The sequence below is a fragment of the Trachurus japonicus genome, chromosome 14, assembly GCF_045865225.1.
Source record: "Trachurus japonicus isolate A0001 chromosome 14, Traja_1.0".
In the NCBI taxonomy this organism is placed as follows: Eukaryota; Metazoa; Chordata; class Actinopteri; order Carangiformes; family Carangidae; genus Trachurus; species Trachurus japonicus.
The window spans coordinates 21,256,042-21,278,059 of record NC_140920.1 but is presented as its reverse complement, the minus strand read 5'-3'; the positions used below and the strand labels follow the sequence as shown (position 1 = coordinate 21,278,059).

The following is a 22,018-nucleotide window of genomic DNA, read 5'->3' as shown; positions in this document are numbered from 1 at the left end:
ACTCTTTATACTTTCCAACCAATGCAGAGAGATGAACACTAATCAAAATCACAGTTTTGCATCAAACCAGTTAAAAAGTTAAAGCAACATTGCGGAGTTTCAGCTCAGTGCTTCCACCATCCGGTTGAGAAGCGCTATAGGGGGAAAAACGAAAACGAAACTTATCAGCCAGCGCATCCAGCGTTTATTCCCATTAATAAACGACAGTATTTCCCACATGTTTGCAAGGAGACTGTGTGGCGGGTGGTCGGGGGAGGGGAGGAGGGGGTGTGTGGGGTGGGGGGGCGGCAGCGGCGGCAGCGGCGGCGGCGACAACGACAACGACCGGAGGGGAACCGTAAGTTTCGCTTTTACCCACCACGTCTCTCCCTCAACGCAGAGGGGAGGGGGGGAGGAAGGGGGGGAGGAGGGGGGGCGGTGATTCGTACCCGTGCAGGGAAGTTACATAGTGCAGTTTCAGCCGACGCGACCCGGCTCAGGCTGCAGCGGCAGCACCATTCATCCTATTAACCATTTTTCTACCATTGCAATGAGTCTGGAAACATTATTTTAAGGCCGAAAAACTCTGCAATGTTACTTTAACAAAAAAGACATATGAGAAATAACCACTTAAGGTAAAAACTGCCAACTTGAAGTAAACTAAATTGAAATCATCAGCCTCTTCAAATGCGACAGAGAGTTCTTCTCACTGTTATAAACCATGCCTTTACTATTTAATTATTTCTCCAAACACTCTTATTTCCACACAAAGTTGCCCTGCCATAGAGGTTTAGCTTAATCCCCGTTTTAAGCCCGGTTTAACTCCATTCACAAACACCAAAACCTCCATGGACGCTACAGCATGCGACTTACCTATTAACTTCACCTCCAACCTCCCCTCCCAACACACCACTCCCTGCTAACAGCCACCTCTGCCTATCCCACATTCTCTCAAAGCACAAGCACCACACTCCACTGAAGGTCTGTGCCCGGCTGCCCGCTGTATGGATAACTACAGGCCGGAGGAATCTCATCACATGGTGTCATGAAACCTCCTTGGCACATCTCAAGATAACAGGATAATAAACACCTTCCAGTGTTGCCATGCATTCACTGTGGGTCCAGCTAACTGTGGCTGATGTTATGGCCGTTTTCCCTGGAATTACAAAAAGGGGCCAAATCAGTCAGTTTTGACAGTTTTGTGAACACCTGTCACCGCTCCAGGCTGAAGAGTTGAACCCTCTGACCAGAATGCTGCCATCAATGAAGCTCCTGGAGTAAAGAAGTGTAACTACTGAACCACAATATTCATAATTTCTCCCTTACCAACCTCTAGTATTGATTTCCTCAGGACTCAGAATAAGGACTAGCCTACTGTACTTTTCTGGCTGGCCCTGCATATGCACTGGAATCTACAAGTAATACTTGCAGAATTGATTAGATATGCAAAAATGCATTGTTATTATATTCATTTATAGACCAATTTCTGAAGTTTGAATACTAAATTGAACTTCTGGATCCTGTGGTGATTAAGTATCAGCAAGCCACCTCAGGATAAATAATGTGTTCTGCTGTTGGTTTAGGTGCGTCTTTTCATCTCTAAGCCAAACTCCCAAACAGCTGATGTTCACCATTTGGACCCTATAAGGATCAACTGAGATTTGTTGGGGGATGAACAAAATAAAACCTCTTCATTTGGACAGAGAGCATTGTGAGCGTTCCTAAAGACAACCAGAGGTAACATCTTTCAGAGTAAAAAGAAAAACTGTGGCGAAACCCCAACAGAGAGCACCAATTAACAGCCGCCCTAATCCTGCAGTGCAGCCTGTCCTTATCTGAACGTCCACACCCTCTCCACCTTATATCTCACCTCTCTGCGTCCGCACTTTTTGGTCATATCTGTTCACCATCAAATCATTTCTTTTTTTCTCCCCCCATCTCCTCTCTTTCCCCTCTCTGCTTCCTCTCTTCATACCTCACCCATCAAGCTGACAACACCCTTCCCTCCTTCCTCCATATCTAGGCCAGGTTAATGGCGCCTGTGCCTGTGACAGGCCTCACCTTATCATTACTTTTCACACCCTTTATTCTATATAACCTCCTCCAGCTCCCATTATAACAGGATACATGAACCCAACAATCAGCTCAACACTGCAGCTAGAAACATGTCTGTGACCTCAGCATTTATGGTTACAATCATCCTGTTCAAACCACACACAAGTATAACCCAAGCTTGACAACATTTCAATCCAACTTATGGAAGTGTCTTGATACTACATATTAGTGTACGTCAGTTCCGTGTACCATGTCTGTACATGTCCAATTATAACGCTTTCGTACGCTGCAGACATGACCGCAATTAAACAGGTTTTCCTAATCCTGGCTGTTTAACCATAATTTAATGGAATAGTTTGGGGGAATTAAAGACCAACTTTCTGTGTCTGTTTTTATTTTTAACTTTTTTTTTTTACTTATCAGTAGTCGTTTGGTGGCCCTGCAGATTCATCATGGGACTCATTGTCAGGAACCACTGGTTTTCAAGTAGGCCTTGATATTTAGTTAGTAGTAGACAAAATCACAATCTTGTTTTTTTTTCTTTTTAATTATTATTACAGGAACAAATGAAGCGAACTAATCTATACCAAACTTACCAGATGCACAGCTAAGAAGTCTATTGAGGTTGGATTCCAGCAATTATCAGCTCTGGAAGTCTGAATTCATTTCACTTGTAAATTTGTCAGGACAGGAAAAAAAGAAAAAAATATATGTTATTAAATGTAGTAAACTGATTTTTAACCAACAACCATAGTCCCTTCCTAATTGTGTCTGGGTAGGACTATATTCATTATCTACAATCATAACAAAATTTGATCATGTCATTAATTGAACAATGAAAGTTGATTCGATTTGATTGATCTGCTGTAGTTTCACACAAACTAAATATTGACGCCAACTGCTGAAAGTGCAACTAAATATTTTGTTCCTCTGAGAAAATGCTGACGTTGATTTGTGCTGCTCAAACTCTCAGAAAGTGTATCAGTGAAAATAAAAGAAAAACAAGGCCAGGCCTCCCCTCACTGTACAGATACTCCCTGATGCTGTGTAAATCACTGTGCGGCTCCTTGCTCCAGATTAGTTTCATTTAATAGCAAAACAGTCAAACTAAAATAGTTTGATCCTAAGAGATAAAAACCAGCCGATGTGCGACCCGAGCAGGGGTTTGGTTTCTTGAGACGCCTTTCTCCTCCGAGTGATTCACACAGCCTCTTGTCATGGTGCTTTGGTGCTGCCGTGACCTCTGACCTCCAGGCTATTTGTTTCCCGGGCCCTGTTCTACTGATACGCTCCCTGAAAGTCAATCAGGGTGAAAACAAACAAGAGGTCAACTTCGCTGCTTCAAATGCAAAAACCGAAAATGTCAACACACTCCGCGTCATGTGAGACCGAGTGAAGGGTTTGTCCTTAAAAAAAGTGTTTTATGACTTTCTATGTTTTTTTTCTATCTGGATTACCCGCTCCTTCTCCTCCTGCTCCTGCTCCCCTATTTTCTTGACTCCATGTTGACAGAGCAAAGAGTCATCATGATCTTAATATATCCTGTCATCTTTATATATCCAGGGAAGCCAGCCAGAGGTCACAAGTCTTTTTTTTCACTTCACGTTCTCACAGTTCAATTAATTCATTCACTGCTGCTGGAATCCCTGGGAGGTTAAAAGCTTTGCTTAAAGGCTCTCCAGCAGGAAGGTCTCATTCACTTTTAATGTCCAAAGATTTCCCACTGGTCTGGGAACTGCTGAACCTGCTGTTTAAGTCCTATAGAATCAGTGCCCCCCCAAAGTTAGAAACGTGCTAACATGGAAATCTGAGTCTAATTGATGAAAATACCAAACATGCTCCGGTTGTCAAATCAGAGAATTTTCCACTTTCATTCTTTTGTAAAATTGATATTTTTAGGATTTATGACTGTTGACTGCAGTAAACAAACCCAACAATGATGTCATCCAGGCCTCTGGGAAAAAAATGCAGAAGGCATTTTTTCTTAATTCTCTGACCTTTTATAGACTAAACCATTGATAAGTGAAAAGAAAAAGGAATTAAGAGAAAGCTTTTTCTTTCTGATCTGCAAAGATAACACAAGGTATCGTTCCTTCTTCCTGCTGAGCTGCACAGGAAATGTCAGACTTTATAATCCAGGTTTGTTTGGAAGAAGAAAAAGCAGCAGAGGAAGAAGAATCTGCTTTAGCTGCACCAAGAGATCACATAGGAAGAAAAACTGAGGATTACTTTAATGACAGCTACCTCCACTTTTCTCCTCTTTCTCATCAATGCACCACCACACCTGGCCAAATCCCACCCCCGGCTCATCCTCCTCTCACCCTCTTCTCTGTACATATTTCCTCTATCCATCACTCCTCCATCAATTCTTCTCCTGCACTCCCTTCACTCCATCTATCTCCAGATCTACATCCATCATCCCTTCATCCTTCATTCTGGGATCCACCCACCAATCCACTGCCAACGGTTTCCATTTCGCCCCATCCTTCCCTTCCTATCGGTCATCCACATCCACTCTGCTCTCATTCATTGGAAACCTCTAGCATCTCTCTCTCAATCAAATAGCAGCTAATTCTGAATTATCAAGAGAAGCAATGGCTGGTGACTGATGCATCTGTGTCATGGTGATGAATTATCTCAAACTCTCACATCACTGGGCACTGCGTGGTGAAAACATCCTCCAAATATGAAACTAAGACACTGGTAAAGGTCGAGCAAAGCTGTTAAAAAATAGTTCAGAGTTCATATCACTGGGTAGGATCCAGTTTCACAAATTAACAACTACAGACATGATTTCATATTTTAATATGCAGCTAAAGCTCCTTGTTTTCAATCATTTTGGTCCGTTCAGAACCAAGCACTGAAGCTAATCATGAGCTAGAGGACTTTCTGCGTACGTCTGTCAGCCGGGTTTTCAAATATTAAATTTACTTAACAGACAAAAAAAAATATTCCATTGAAATGTAGCTGATTCAACATGAGCTTGTTTTTGATCTGAGTCTTTCTTTTTGCAAAAAAAATGTGGCAGTAACAAGTTTCACACCCAAATTCCAACACACGAGACAAGAAAGCCAGAACTCGCAGCTGACCTTTCAAAGAAGGCAAATACCTGGGAGTTGTCCTTCACATTGAACACACACTGCTACCAAACCGCAGCACTACACCGTACCCTGTACAAACCTGTAAAGCTCAGGAGAAATATTGACAACTAGTCACTGACATGTTTGCACTGAATATTGAGCACTATGGTGCATGTGAAGGGATTTAAATGGGATTGTTTCCTTAAGAATTTACTATGAAGACGTCGCTGGGCTGTCAGCTCATCCTAAAATGACGTCTAATAACTGAAAAAACAAAAGAAAAACTTAAATTATTATAGACAAAGCGTCTGAGTTATGGATCTAAGTAATTTTTTTTTTAAAAAGGTGAATAAAGCCAAATAGGTCAGGATGTGACATACACAACAACTCTACATGGAAAAATCCAGATCTAGTAAAACAAACAGAGGGGTGGTCTGGTTAGAAAAGACCGAATCTGAACTTGAGTCGACTTTTTAAGCCGCAAACAAAACTCGACGTCACAAGATTTGTCATTCCAACACACGGTACAGACTTGTGGTAACGTGAGCACCGTACTTCTACTGTTTACCTGGTGATCGAGGCGCTGTGACGACCTTTAAGAGCAGTGCAATCCCCCCTTATAACTTTCTAAACCGTTCTGCAGAGTTTTGGCATCTGATAAGACTCTTAACCCACAGATCTGTTACTTTCCTAGATTGTGTTTCATCGTCTCAGCAGCGCCTGAAACAACACGCCGCCACCAGCACAGCCCCCACTTGTTTTTTTTTGTTTTTTTTCTCCAATGCAGCTCTGTGTTTGGTCTGAACGGCCACTTCAACCCTGGTCAGATAAAACATCTCAACCTAGTCACACCAGCCTATAACATGAGTTTCTCTGAGCTCCATGTGTCAGTTTCAAAGTGTTGAAACTGAACAAACTTGATATCCAGACATGTAATCCTACAACAGTGTTTGTTTCTGATATTTACACTTCTTGTTTCATCTTGTCAATCATTTCTGTCCATGATGATGTAATAATAACCCTATTGCTGCATGCACAGGAGGACTGGATGTGCACAACGACAGCAAATGTGTTAGGTCAAAGCTGAAGCCGGACGGCGTCGGTAAACTGTGTTTCTTAATATCTAAAACACAGTTTGGGTACTAAATCTACAACTCTGACTTTTGCTTTGTCTTCCAGATGACCCGGGCTGACCTCAGGTTGTCTGATCATGTGACCACTCCTGTTGATATCACCAGACCAGACAGCAGAATGTCTCTTTAAAATCAAGTAACGTGAACAATGTTGTCTCATCTACAGCAGACCGTAAGATACTGAAACATTTTCATTTTAAATTGCTGTTGTCCAGAAGACCATTTTAGTTAATCTTAGTTGCACTCTAATGTGCCTGAAATGTGACCATTCAGGTAAGCCTGAAACAGGAAGTAGCCAGCCTACTCTACAACTGGTTGCTTAGTTGCAGAGAATGAAGAATGCTAATGGCAAAAAAAGCGAATGTAGACGACTGCAAATAAAGCGACACTTGTAATTCGTCATATACGTTGCTTCAAATGAGAGAAGGCTACATCAGGACAGATAAGACACGACCGGGAATGGAACGGAAATGAACGCTTTATCCAAAGTGTCTGTTTCGAAAACACAAAACTGGAGTTTTCAAATTCACAGCATCTCTGTTTAAAGCAGAAGTAAGCAATCTGGTGGTTTTGGCTAACTTCTTGTTAGCAGATGGAGTTAGCAGTCCCGGCCCTCGTCCCTACGTCACCACATTCACGCGCATCCCTTGGCTGCACACACAGAGAGGACCGCCCCTTTATACCGTTCTCTCTCCTCATTGGATAAAGGTTGTAAGATACAAGGAAAGTTTTCTCCTCGGCTTACAGCAGAGCAGAGTGACTGACAGACCTGTGTTTCAGACCAAACACTCTATGTAAGTGATTGCTGTCGGAAGATACAACTATTTAAGACTCACATTAACACAAATATTCCGCTTACTTCTGCTTTAAAGCCTTGAAAACAGTAGTAAATGTAGTAAAAGTGACAGTTTTAAAACTAAACATGCTAGTGTGGATGTCGCCGTGGTATAAAATGGAGGCCGTGCTTCTGCCTCCATGTTTGCTGCCGGATTTGCCTCTCTAAAGTTAGAGCTCTGTATCAATGTTTTGATACTTAGTTAATCACTGAGTCATTAGTTAAACCTGGCGATGACATGATGAGTATTAACTTCCTCCTCCGGTGTCTGCCTGATTCCAATCTTGCGTGAACTCGACGTGATCCAACACATCCAACCGTGATGCCACGCCACACCTGCCCACCTGACTATCATAACTCAATCCACCCATCAACCACCATCCACCCTGCCCCTCCTCACCGTGCACTCCATCTCCTCTGGCTCTGGTTTGATCTGTATGGAGGGCATGTCTGTCCCGCCCTCCTCCTCCTCCTCCTCCTCCTCCTCCTTCTCCTCCTCCTTTCCTCTCTTCCTCTTCCTCACAGACTTCCTCGCCACTTCCTCTCGCTCCTCCTCTCCTGATTCCTCCTCCTCCTCCTCCTTTTGCGGTGGCTGTGGCCTGGTCACTTGCTCCTCCTCCTTCTCCTCCTCTTCCTGGACCGCAGGTGGCAGAGGTGATGACGATGGCAATGGCGGCGCTTGTTGCTGCTGCTGCTGCTGCTGCTGCTGCTGCTGCTGTTGTTGTTGTAGCTGTTTTCGGGTCAGGGCGCTCTGCTTGGCCGGGCTCCTCTGCTTCTTCTGGGCGCCGCCAGCATTCTTCTTCTGCTTAGGAGTCGACTGGCACTGCAGAGGAGGAGGAGAAGAAGAGGAGACAGAAGGTGAGAGGAGGAAGGATAGATTGATGACAAATAAGAGAAGAAGATTAGAAGGGATGGTGGGTGGGTGTAGGAAGGGATGAGAGGAGAGGAGGTGATAAGAGGGGTAGGTGAGGGGAAAAAAAAGGGAGGGGGTGAATAGCAGAGAAAAGCAGAGGAAAATGGGGGGAGGAAAGGGTGAGAGCAAGGTATAAGAAAGCCAAAACTTCCAGGCCAGAGGGAGAGGTTGGAAGGAGGGGATTTGTTAAAGGATTTGAGAAGGGAGGGAGAGGAGGGAGGGGGAAAAGAAGAGAAGAGAAATGTTTTTGTTTTTTTTAAAAAAGAGAGAGAGAGAGAGAGAGAGAGAGAGAGAGAGAGAGAGAGAGAGAGAGAGAGAGAGAGAGAGAGAGAGAGAGAGGGGAAAATATACAAGGACAGAAGAGGAGGAGGAAGTGGGGGAAGGAAGACAGGTAGGAGAGGAGGCAAGACAGGAAATGGCACGCTAGAGTTTGGAGGTAAGAAGCATTACCTCTGCTCTGAAAGCCAGCTCAAGAAAAACTCCCCCTCTCAAAAATCTACCAGAGAGGAGGGAGGGGGGTAAAAACACACACACACACACACACACAAACACACACACACTGTTTTAAAAAAGAAAAGATATAGATTTAAAGAGGGAGAGAAGAGTGAGAGAAGGGAGAGAGACAAAGGCCTAATCCTGAGGCTGCCACTGAGGGAATGAGAGCGAAAGAGAAATAACAGAGAGAGAGAGAGAGAGAGCAGGGAGGAGTAGCCGTGAACTGACCCCTCCCTCCCTTTCAGCAGCAGGCAGGCAGACACACCCTTTTCTGGAAGCCCAGCAAAAGACACACACACACACACACACACACACTCAGAGAGAGAGAGCGAGAGAGAGGTGTGGGGAGTGCCAAGGCAGAGGGACTCGACTCAACACACACTTGTAGTAATGCAACACGCCCCTTCTCTTCTTCTTCTCCTCCACTTTCTCTCTCACACATTTTATTTAACATTTCTATCACAACTGCAGCTAAAAAGAAAACTAGGGACTTTTCAAGAGCAACACCGTGACAATATCCTCACATGTACAATAAATCATCTAGTCAAAGGTTTCCTCTGAATCCAACACTGAGATAAATATCTAGTTTACATGCCACCGATCATCACAATGATCAGGTGTTAGTGCCAACATCAAAACTGAAGTACAAACACTCAATGTCTTTGTTTGAACCCACAGTATCTTGTCACTTAACAAAAGACGATAGACGTCGATACACACAGTCTACAGTATACACACAAGAACACTTGATGAAAACGGGCAAAATTCTGATTTAGATGATAAAGTTAATGATAAGTAGGCTAATAAATGATGAACAAGCAAAGAAGAGCGTAAATTTGAGTAGCTAGCTAGTGCCAAAAAAGTGCAATACAGCACTAGTTTAGTGGATGAAGTGAAATAAGAGTTCAATATTGGGGAGTTTAACAGACTGAATTTGATTTTTTTCCTGAATAATTATGTGAAAAGTCACATTTATTTTCCACATAACAGTGACCGTATTAAACAATAATATAATAACGAAAGGGTAAAAAAAAATATTTCACACTAGACTAAACTGAACTAGACTATATTCATTGACTTAATGTTACATTTATAACTGAATTTATCTTCACCAAATGGTTTCAATCCTAAAATGATTCATAATAACTGAGATATAAAACAGACAAAAGCAGCTAATTATCACGTCTGTTGCTGAAACCAGAGGGTCTTTGAAATATGATCAATCAGATACCGAACTCGGACTTGATTCATTTTCTGTTGATCAATTATTTGATAAATCAATCAATCAAGTTGCCTTAAATTGTTATTCTCGTTTTGTTGTTTTCAGTTTCTCTCTAACTTGTCTTGTTCCTGCAGTAACACACACACAGCTCATCTTTTTATCTGTGGACCACCACTGGGTTGTGACCCAGAGCTTGAACACTGCTGTTTTACACGGGTGGAAGTTGTAAAAGAAAAAAAAAAAGAAAAAAAACAACTTCCCCTCCACTTCATTCTTTTTTCTTTTTTTCATCTTCCCCTGTGAGCTCAGCTGTTGCTGATGGGAACGTGGTTACATGCGACGCTTCAGTGGAATTTTGTAACAGTGCGGTTTTAGAGGGAAACTTTGACAGCGAGATCTGTTCGTCAGCACCTGCAGCTCCTCGGCCTCAAACGCATGAAGTTCAGTGGTGTTGTCGTAGTGGAGGAGGCTGAGAGGCTGAGCCCCGACACGTTGCAGGACATTTACACATGGCTGAGTGTCGGTGGCGTCGCCCACTGTGACTGAGCACCGGCAAACACAGAAACAGGAAGTGACAGTGACATGACCTCGCACCTTTGCTATCTCTTTGTCAAAATGCAACAGACTCTCAAATGCTACTCAGTCTGTCTACTTCCTGTCTGCACCAGGGAAGGGACCCTGCTGTGCACCCCATTGACTCATGGGAAATGTAGTAGGCTATGTAGAATAAAATCCACTCGACACTTTAACAGTGAAGATTTGTTGAAAATTGACTTTTTTGAAAAAATTGACAAACAATATTATGTTAGTGATGCATCATTTCAAAATAAGAGATATTTGCTGAGCATTATCGCTAAAAGTACTACAAACATATAGATTATTACATGTAAGCTAGTAAGTTTTAATAATTAAAAGTGAATGTTGCAGATGCAGCACAGAAAAGTATGTATATCTAAATATCTAATTCTACGTGTTATGTTATTATCACTGTGTGTGTGTTAGTGATATTCTACAGTTATTGTTTGCTTATTGTTCTCCCCACTTTGCTGTCATAACACTGCAAATTTACACACTGTGGGACGAATAAAAGATTATTTCATCTTATCTGAATATGATGAATTGATGGCACACACATTTTGTTTGCAATGACACACAGACAATATTGGGTGTAAGTATTTTGGCACAACTAATAATACTCACATGCTGCGTGTTTCCCTTTAAGGCTCAAAGTGAGTAACGCCATTAATAATAGAAGTAGTAGTAATAGTGGTACTTTCAATAGATTTCTATTTCACTTACACACAGCTGCTGGTTTATTATCATTATTTTATTATTATTATTATGATTATTATTATTACATAAAGAGTTATTAAGATTAAAAGTATCCATTTATGTAATATTAACTGGAACAAACATGTGGTTAAAATTTTTTTTTTTGGAAAATCCAAACCTTGATTTTGCTTCTTTCTCCTGGATCCAGTGTGGAATACTTTTGTACTTTTGTTCCACATCATCAGTGAACTTCCCTAACGAGTATTTGCGTGTTATTGTTGTTTACCGGTGCTTTGTGTTGCTTGTGAATAGAGCCACAGCCTGCGCCTGGCTCTCCGGGCAGCCTGACATGTGACCTGGCTCCAGTGGATTCCACAGTGGGGTGGGGCCATGGCCAATCAGCCTGGGTGTGGCAGCGAGCACCACCCCTCCCACACACACACACACACACACACACACACACAGGGAGAGAGGACACACACTAGGATCTCAGTCTCATTGTGAGGGGACAGAGCCCCCTCTGTGCATCTAAACAAAGGTAGAGGCAGCCTGATGCCACTCCTTCCCCCAACTGGAAACACACACACACACACACACACACACACACACACAACCATGTCTGAAATGACATTCAACTTCCTCTGTGATACAATTTAAAGTATCATGGACTTTACATGGCCTTTTGTATAGAAGGCTAAACAAACCATGTGACGGCTTTAGTTATCTGTTACACAGCTAATAGCAGCTAATACCCAGTGATCTAAAACCCTGAGGGCAGCCCTGATCTGAGGCCTCTCTGTCTCTGTCTCTCTCTCCGTCTCTAGAGCTGCCATATTGAACCAACAGAGAAAAATCCATCTGAGAAAGTGAAACAGAATCTGTTTTTTTTTACACCAGCTGGAGCCAAAAATAGACCACAATGCATTGCAGCAACAGGAGAGAGGTTATGTAAACGCTGCGTTACGTTAAGTAAAGAATTAAACTTTTTCCATGTTATTGTTCCAGCTTTAGAGGAAGTATGTAGGCGTGTATGGAGTTACCATGAACCTGGAACATAGTGCACTTGCAGAGTGATATAGCTGAATAAAAGTGTTTAAGACACTTTTTAAAAAGACATCCACATGTTCATTTTATTTAGAAGATTTTTAAAGCTCTATAATCCATTCAAAACAATATTTTCTTTTGGTGCTATATCGCTCTCCTCATCTGGATGATCGTATTCCTACGCATAACTGTATTATGCCACAGGCCTCCAGAGTGGATCAGAAAAAGCTAAACTTTACTTAGTTTTGATGTGATTATAAACTGCTGAAAACTTTCTACATGAAGCCAATTAGATTAGATGGGTTTTAAAGTGTGTAATGGCAGCAGCAGATTACTCTCTAACCCAGCAGTGGCTGATCTGAATCTACTGCAGGTAACACACTGACTTCCTAAAATTACACAACCCACCACTTTAGGATTGTGACAGTGACAAGTACAGAGGAAACAGGAAGTGATGCCAACCTTTAACTACAGGTTCAAAAGAAAAAAGATAAGAGCGTGTGTGAAACATGTTCAAGAGCAGTGGTTTCTAGGAGTTTAACAGGATGTTCATCTCTGTGATTGGCCGCCTCTAACCGCCTGCTATTCACGTCAAACCTGTCCATTCAGTTCTGCAGTGGCGAGTGTGATTGAAAATGAACACGCTGTTGTAGCTGCACAGTCATTGGCTGAAGGATCAAAATCAACAGGTGCTTTCACTCTTCCTTCACTCAGCCGCATCCATCCCAACTTTTAACGCCAAGGTTGAGGAAGATTGCAGAGGGATGCGCCGGATTTGGCGATCGGGCAGCTAGACATGGTTGGGGGTTCATCAATTTTGCTGTGAAACCAACCGTTGTTTACATTTTTAGGTAGGTGACGGACAGTCTGGAGGAGGGAGGACTTGTTATTGTCTGCTGGAAGGAGCTGAAGGCTGCAGACAGCACAGTTGAAGGGCAGAACTAAAGTCAAACACTCCCTCACCTCCAGCTGAAAACTCATAAAACCAATTCCCAATAAAACTTCATGATTCTCACTCCCATGATTACAATAATTAGGACTAATAAATTCAGAGAGATGGCAACAGACAGCTCATCGGCGGTGCGTACAACTGCCACAGCAACTTTTCAGATTTCTTAATGACCTGGTTCTGCAGTGTTTTGGGTTTCACTCTGCAGCCAGGACCCTGGATCCAGCAGGATTCACATGTAACTCCTCTGTTTGTTTTAACCTAATCTGGAGCTCCAGCTGGGTGGAGTTCATTTCTCCAGGACAATTCAGACAGAACCAACGCTGAGCAGTAAATCAAAGGGAAAAAAAACACCCTCACACACACATTAAATTGAAATCTGAAGTTGTGTGGACTTTACAGGAGTCGTGCTGCAGCTTATAAACCGCACCCTTTCTACCACGTCGAGCAGAATGAAGCAAACACTGGGAATCTTTTGTAAATCCAGCTTGATCCACATCTGCTGGCAGACGAGGCAGTCGAGGGGAAGGAGTACAGGGGGGGTGGGGGGGGGTAGCAGTGTGTGTGTGTGTGTGGAGAGCAGCACTAACGAGTAGTGATAGTGATAGACTGTGAGTGTGTATGCGCATGTTGTATGTAAACGAATGGTGACAAGAATACGTGTGTGTGTGTGTGTGTGTGTGTGTGTGTGTGTGTGTGTGTGTGTGTGTGTGTGTGTGTGTGTGTGTGTGTGTGTGTCTCCCACCAAGAGGAGGGGTCCCACTGTGGAGTTCCAGGAATAAAAAAGGGTGGGGTGGGTGTGACCCTGTCAGCCTCTGATCCCACCACAGGAAGTCGGGGTGGGGGTAGAGAGACAGAGACAGAGAGAGAGGGGGACGTTTGGACCGAAACTGTGTCACTGCTGAGTCGAGGAAACGTTTCCATGAGCTGGTTTAGTTGCTTTGCTTTTGTTTTAAAGCTGCACCACATCGTCACCAGAGTGTTGGCAAACATGCTAATAAGTTCCAAAGAAGTGTCAACAGACAACAAAAGAACGTCTATCTTATAACGTGATTAAATAGAAAACCAATGGAAACGCGTGTTGATGCAAATGACTCAACTTCCTGACTTTACACAGCCCATTTTGTGACTGATAAGCTGCAGCGATTAACTGTTGATATTAATCTGCAACTGTTTTGATAAATGATTAACCACTCGAGTCGACAGTTCCAGGTTATTAAATGTGAGAATTTGCTACTTTTCTTATATGCGTTATAATGGATTTAATATTTTTGGCTTGTGTGACTCTTATCAGTTAAAAGAGCAATTTCCTGTTTAAGGAGCTGAATGTGGTGGCACTCCTCATACCAGGAAGTACGAGGTTAAACATTATTCTGATGGACAACACAGTGCCGCTTCATTCTGGTTTTGCAAGTATCTATTTGGAATGTATTTTGGAATGCCTCATTAAGTTCTCAGCGTGCTTGAGTGTATATTATTAATTTAAAGGAATTTGGAAGAAAAAAAATTACTAAGAAAAAACAGCTCCCCCTGGTGAACAGCGTGAGAAACATTTTTGTTTCGGTAACGCTTTGCTAATTAGACTTTTCTTTACACTTTAAAAATAGCTCTCTGTGAACATGCTCAATAAATTTCTTGTGATGTTATAGGTGATGAAAAATTAAGTCATCTTAAATATTAAGCAAGAATATCATGAATGTTAATCAAGACAATGGCATTTTGTCAATTTCTGGATTTGGCAGAAAATGGCAGTGGGCAGAGCCCAGGTCAAAAAGGTCAACTGAGGTCATCAATCACCCAAACACTGACAAACATTCAATAAGTCCATTCAATTAATGTGTGGAGCTTTTCTCTATTTATAGCATTATTAATAATAAAATAAATTACTGATGTTGGACTGTTATGATAATGATTTTTCCATTATTTTATTACAAGATAAGTCAAAGGGGACAGGATAATCAACTAATACAAATAATTATTAGACATAAACCTCAGATGCACTAAGCCTGTAAAGTCACTGGCTGCACTTTTGGAGGGAAGTTGGGTTTGTTGTGGAGTTGCTCTGCAGCCGTCCACCACAGGCTCTGTCTCCAGGCTTCAAACAGGCCAATCTGAGCATTTTTTAAAAATCTATTTTTATCCAGTGAGGGCTGACTGAGCGTGAACTGAACGCTCTGCTTCATCCTCATACAGTCCCACACATTCACACCCGTTCAGAACAACCAGTCTGTTACTGCTGAGCTGTAGGGAGCTGAGGAGGAGAGTCATGTGTTTCTGAGAGAGGAGGGGGGGTGGGGTCGTTTACTTTCTGTGTCCTGCTCTGGGATTCAGAGCAGTATTCACATCCTGTCACTTTACCTCACTGGAGAAAAGGATGACCACATTAAATGGAAGTTGCACTATAATGGACTATAAAATTCAGGCTTCGTCCACATCGCCTCTAAAAACCCATCTCTTTGGCTACGTTTTCACCTCCTGTCCACTTTACTGCAGATCTCAAACCCATAAAATTGAAACGTTTGGAGACTCTGCTGAATTTGTTTTGGTTTGAAAAACTCCAGGTTGTGCTGTCAGACCTTTAAAAACAAAAAATGACGTGCAAACTCAAGGCAAGGCAAGGCAATTTTATTTGTATAGCCCGTTTTTACAAACAGTTTGTCTCAAAGGGCTTTACATGGCATCGTAACAACATCCTCTGTCCTTAGACCCTCACATCGACTGAGGAAAAACTCCATGGAAAGCCCAAAGGCTGCTTCCTGATTGGGTCTCATCAGCGAAAGCTGAATTACAAGTCATATTGACCTTGTTGTTTGTTCTAGCAGCTACTGAAGAGTTCAAATCTGCATTTCCATTGGTTCACACATGCTCAGTGCATGTGATTCTTCACACATGAGTGCGTTTTCAGTTGTGGATTTTTGTGTGAAAATAAGAACATAGCAGTGTGGACGTAGCCTCAGATCATCCACTTCCCCAAATGCTTTAACAGGAAGTGAAATGTTTAATTTTTCTGGTGCAGTGGAAGGAGGCAGCAGGGCCGATAAGACAGATATGATGGGGGCCTGACATGAAGGGTGCTCGACGAATTCGCTGCACAAAGTGATGACTTCCCAAATATTCTGACTGTGCACTCAATCAGAGACTAACACACTGAGAAAAATTATGCAAAACTCAGGTTTTGTGCGTTTCATCTCTTCATCTAACACCTGGATCGAGCTGCTCACGTGGGTTTCACTTTTCAATTCAGGCTTTATCCTCACAGAGTCGACTGACACCACACACAGTGATTTGTCAGTACAGCGTGAGATCAGATGCACTGAACTCTCTGAATATCGAACCTGAGAGACTCGATTCTCAGCAGTAGAAAAGCAAAGACTCTCAGATCATCAACAAAAAACGATGCCATGACACAGAGCTTCAACAATGTACAAAATGAGATGTTATGACTCCATTGCCAAACACTAACATATCAGCATGCTCCAGAAATTACATCACACCATATTGGAAGACACAGATCTGGACAACTTCTCTTTTTCCTACAATTTAGAGCCTTTAAAAGGTTGTTTTTTTTAAACCCTTCTTTGCAGTGAAAGGTCAGACATGTGTATTTCTCTTTATAATTTTATAATCTTGTAAAGATTATAAAGAGCCAAAAAATTTTTAATCTTTATAATCTTGTAAACTGAATATATTTGCACTGCAGACAACAAAACTGTGCATCACAGCTGTTCAGGCTCCTCCTGCTTCCTCTGATGATCAACTCTGTTGTGATACAGCAGAATCCATGAATTAGTCAGTCTCATTTACACAATTCTCAGTTTCGGCTGTGAGACAAAGAAACAAGTGTGAAACGGTGATTTAATCGTGGTTCACACCGACTCATTTCCAAGCTGTCATTTTACAAGTAAAATCATTACGTTATCAGAATCATCATAAACAGAGAGCAGTGACATGGGGCTGAACTCTGAAACCTCAATGTCAATTTGTGTTTGACTTTCAGAGGAAAACAACTATCAGCAGTTTTCGTTTTTGATGTAAAACCATCCAGGCAAACACTGACGCTCTGTGAAGAAATAATCTTCATCCATGCAACATGCCTGAAAATGCACATGATCATTCACCTACTGAGCATGCTGATGTTCCTGTCTAAGGATGAAGAAGAGCAATGGCAAGAAAGTAAGTCATTTCTTTACTTTGACCAAGACTGAGGTGGAACAGCTTGGATATGTCGTGATAGTGTTTACGTCGTTGTTTACGAAAGTTTCTGATTGTGCCTGTCCAAACTAAAATGCGGAAAGTTATCTTAGGTCTGTTTTTTTAGAGCTCAGTAAAACAGGAAAAGTGATGCATTAAAGCTAAAAGGTATTAGATGTGGATGTAGCCTTGTATAGACCTGATAAAGAGCCCCAAAGCTCTGTAGGCTATCAGATGTGAGTGTTTTGACTTGACATTTTCGCCATTAGCAGTTTTCTGATGATGATGATGATGATGATAATGAGAAAGTGGTTTTGTAGATTATGTCATTTATCCTCATTTTCAGCCTAATTTAATTTAAATCAACATGAACACTAATGTAAAGTAACTATGTAAAGTGAAATAAAAACCCTTGATATGATTATTTTTTACAGTGTATGACAGAGAGAGAGAGAGAGGGTGGGACAGAGAGACTATCTGGGTCAGCGCTCTCTTCTCTGTCACTGCTCCACTGACTCTCTCCAAAGCCCCCAGCCCTGTGTGTGTGTGTGTGTGTGTGTGTGTGTGTGTGTGTGTGTGTGAACCCTTTTGGGGCATGAGTGTGGCTGACTGGGGCAATCCCCCGCCCCCCACCCAAAACACACACACACGCGGATGTACACGTTTCACGTCTGGTTATGCCCACACCCATGAACGCACATGCAGCAATTTTTCCCAAGCTGTTCCAAAAAAAAAAACCCATAGAAGGTACACACACACACACACACACACACACACACACACACACACACACAGAAACAGACACACAACATTAAGGAGCGCAAATGCAAAACATAAATGGCTCTACTTTTATGTTTCTACCTGTTCTCTGCCTCCATCAAAATCAGACTTGTCTTTTATAATGTGATTAGTAAACTATGCAGCAGCAGCAGTGGCTTCAGTTTGGGGTTTGCTGTCATTGGGTGTAACTGAGAGAACGACCAGCGCGAAAAGAGGAAGAGAAATAATCAAACTAAAGAGGGAGGCAGAGAGTTTTTTCCCCTCCCATAATGGCCGCCTCCTCATACCGCTGTGGGTTCACGCTCAGTTCATAGCGCGTCTAACATCCCCCCGACACGCTGCCGATAGCGTTCAGATATAAAACAGTAATTTGTCAGTGCAGTGAATGCAAAAGCAGTCAATTCTTGGGTTAAGACGCAGTCGAGGTGGTCGTGCATCTTCACAAATTCAGTGGCATCTTCATATGATTTGGACATTTTTCAGCGGAGAGAGGAGCTGTAGGTGCTGCAGGAGAACCAGGCTGGTTACAGATGGATCAATAATGGAAGCATAAAAAGGTCTCAGTCTGTACTTACATCAAATCCAGACTGTCCTGTGACCTGGTGAAATTATAGTTGATTTGCTGACGTATTTTGAAGGTACTGCCGTTGTCAGACAGAGAACAGTTGAGAGACGGGAGGAGGGAGGACAGGGATAGAGATTAGAGTCCAAAAACAAGGTCCACTGGTCAAAATGAAACCAGGGGATGTTTTCATTTCATGGTCAGCATCTTAAACCCACAAGGACGTCCTTGTCCTCATTTGTCCAGGACCTAACGACTCAAACAGGGATCATACATGGTGCTGGTGAGTCTCAGTGAAACGTCTTCCTGTGATATAAAGTCTTTTCAGTCCAGGTGTCACATCATCATCATCATCATCATCATCATCATCAGTGGAATTTGACATTTTACTGCCAGTTTATGATGTTTAAAACATAGTTCGTAATATGAGCCATCTGGTCTGGTCAGAAGTCTAAAGTAATGGATAACTAGATGTCTGCCATTGTATCATAAGCACGAGAAGGGGAGAAAAAAAATAACTTGGTGCCTGATGTTTCTCTAGAAATGTCTCTTTGTTCGCTGCAGGTAAAAGCAGTAATGAACTCCTGTATCTCTCTCCTGTTGCCATGGTCACTGAAAAAGCTAAGCCATCATCAGCTCAGACGGCCAGCAGCAAATAGCTGCACGCGCTCACGAGAGTGGCAGACAGCTGTCATGTACACACAGGAAACAAAAGGAGGCCGCCGCCGCTGCCACGGCAGCCACTCACTGTGTGACAGCATCTGTACATGAAATCTGCATAAACATCTGAAATATCTGGATAGGACAGCAGCAGCTATCAATGGGCAGAGGACAGGTACATCGAACACCTGAGGACAGGCTTCTATGTACAAGAGGAAGGTGTGTGTCCCCCTGTGTCAAAGTGCCACAACTGAACCTTGAGTCTCATCCAAATCAAACATGGCTGATATTTATGACACCCTGTCGGTTGGTTAAACCGGCCAATGACATTTGAGCAGCGTCTATCACCTGCGATCTGCCAATGCCTGAACCTTGGACTGATTTCAAGCCAATAACTGCAGTGAAATGAGGAAGAGAATGGAAGTTAAGAGCGTTGAAAGGGAGGTAGGAGAAGAGGAGGGAAGAGAAGAGAAGAGAAGAGAAGAGAAGAGAAGAGAAGAGAAGAGAAGAGAAGAGAAGAGAAGAGAAGAGAAGAGAAGAGAAGAGGTGGGGCAGAATAAGTTGGGAGAGGGCAGTGAGGTCAGTTCCCATTGGTTTCTAGTCGAGGGTCCAAACAGCATACAACTCTTGTAACTCGAGTCCCTGACACACACACAGGCAGGCAGACACACACATGCCCCGCCCCATATGGCCTCAGCCCTGAGAAGCAAGAGGACCCTCGCTGAGAGAAGGCTATGAGGCAAACTCAGTGTGTGTGTGTGTGTGTGTGTGTGTGTGTGCGTGCGTGCGTGCGTGCGTGCGTGCGTGCGTGTGCATGTAAAGGATGGGGCTTGATTAATAAGTGGCAGAGATGAGACAGCCAGTTGGGTGGTTGGTGGAGGCTGGTTGGGTGTTAAAGGGCCCTGCCACAAAAACTTGTTTTAATCCATCTAAACCAACAGCAACAACACAGCACTCCTTCTGAAGATACTGATTGAGCAACATATGGACTTCAACACAACGTCCTGCTCCTGACGCTATGGTGGTCGTTTACGACGTCCACCATCTTAGCTTAGCATGTTTGCTTAACTGGCTCAACAATCCACCTGAGGGAAACATATATGCATATAGCACTGTTGGAACATTTCATTCAAAACCTCAATACCTCATGGTGCTGAAATAAGAATCAGGAGATTGACCAGAGTCAGCAGGGTTCATCCTCTGAGGACATTACATCTTAATGGCTGAGACATTTCTGTCTGAACCAAAGTGCAACAACTGTAACATTGTGGGTCTAGTGTGGGGCAAAAGATCCAGTTTCTTAAAAGATCAAGGTCAAACCAACTCTTGACATATGAATAACAGTCAGAGCCATCACAGCCTTCATCATAATGATGATGATGCACTGCAGCAAAAGTTGAGCCACTTTCTTTGCTCAGTGACCCTGCACCGTTCTGCGTTTGCCCTCTTGGACAGTTGGCTTGGCTAAACAACATGACAGAGGAGGCTGTCTGAACACAGACACACACCAAACCAATTATCACTACATGTTCCACAGAGACAGACAATAAAACACTCCTCCTGTGATTCTCACTCATTCATTTTTCTTTCTGTCTCCGTGTGTATGTGTATGTGTGCGTATGTGTGTGTGTGTGTGTTGCGTGCAAATGTGCGCCATGTTGCTGTGGCCTGAGGCTCACAGTGCCAAGCAGTGCCGGGGAGAGGAGAGGAGAGGAGAGGAGAGGAGAGGAGAGGAGAGGCAACATGGTGATATTGAGGCATAAAATACAGTTAAAAGGGAGGTAGGAGGAGACAGGAGGATGGAAAGACATGAAAGAGGGGTGGAGGCAAGGTGGAGAAAACTAAAATCAGTGTCAAATAATAAAAAGAGAGAGGGAGGAAAGAAGGAAGTTTTCCCTCACACAGCTGTGACCTTACATGTCTGTCTTCCTCCTCCTCTTCATTTAACTCATGCAACTCTATCTCTCCAGGACGTGTCTCCTCTCTGTCCAATCTCAGCTGTGTTTTTATATTAGCTGCACAAATACACGACTGACGCAAACAGAAGAATAAGGAATATGTGAACTAAAGAGTCTGTATGAGATCTGTTGATCGTATACATCTGCTTCTTCTTCACACTGTGGCAGAGAAGACAAACTTATCTCTGCCCACCCTCCCCCACCCCCCCGACCACTCCCTGACTGTTTCAATTCCACCCCTCCTTCAGCCTCCTTCGGCTAATAGGAGACCACTGCCTCTTAAAGGGCCAGGGGCCTCCAGTCCTCACGGGAGCCTCGCACAGTGTTGGGGGAGGGTGGGGAGAGTCATGAGTTCTCTGTTTGCATAGATCGTTCAGCAAAGAATCGAAAGTTCAAAGCCTCAAAGTATTCAATTTAATGTCAAATAATCAAGAAAAGCTGCTGATACTATAGGGAAAATCACTGGTGATTCATTTACTGTTGATCAACCAATCAATTAATCAAATAATGTTTCAGCTCTTGCTAAAAGGGAATGTTGTTAAGATGAGACACACGCATGAGGAAAAGTGAGTGTAAAACTCAAAACCAAACATCACCTCATCTTTTTTTTTTCCAGAAATAATCACAAAGCAGGAACATTGTCCCATCACAAATATCAAGTATGATAATATGTCGGAGCAGTAGAGTGGAGGGTCTCGTGAAGGCTGAGGAGCAGCCACTGAACTCAGCTGCTGGCAGTGTATAAGGTCTGTGGTCTGTGAGAAAAAGCCAATGTCTCATCATGACTGTACATGACTACCAACCAACCAACTTCTGTGCAAAGACGCATCATCGGTACGAACACCTTGGTTGTCAACTGCAGTAGCTACACACAGGCAGAGCGAGAGGGC

The 22,018-nt window shown here is 43.0% G+C and overlaps 2 protein-coding genes across 3 annotated transcripts in view; one reads left to right on the top strand and one right to left on the bottom strand.

Annotated features, from left to right (window-relative positions):
- rbm41 (RNA binding motif protein 41) overlaps window positions 1-22,018 on the top strand; it is a 72,429-nt gene that overhangs the window by 17,589 nt on the left and 32,822 nt on the right. The window lies entirely within an intron of this gene.
- Window positions 1-22,018, bottom strand: part of klf8 (Kruppel like factor 8) — an 80,171-nt gene that overhangs the window by 31,884 nt on the left and 26,269 nt on the right. For both annotated transcript variants that reach the window (XM_085798328.1, XM_085798329.1), the window contains exon 2: window positions 7,483-7,905. In XM_085798328.1, the coding sequence (XP_085654454.1) occupies window positions 7,483-7,905 (423 nt within the window). The remainder of the gene's footprint in view (window positions 1-7,482; window positions 7,906-22,018) is intronic.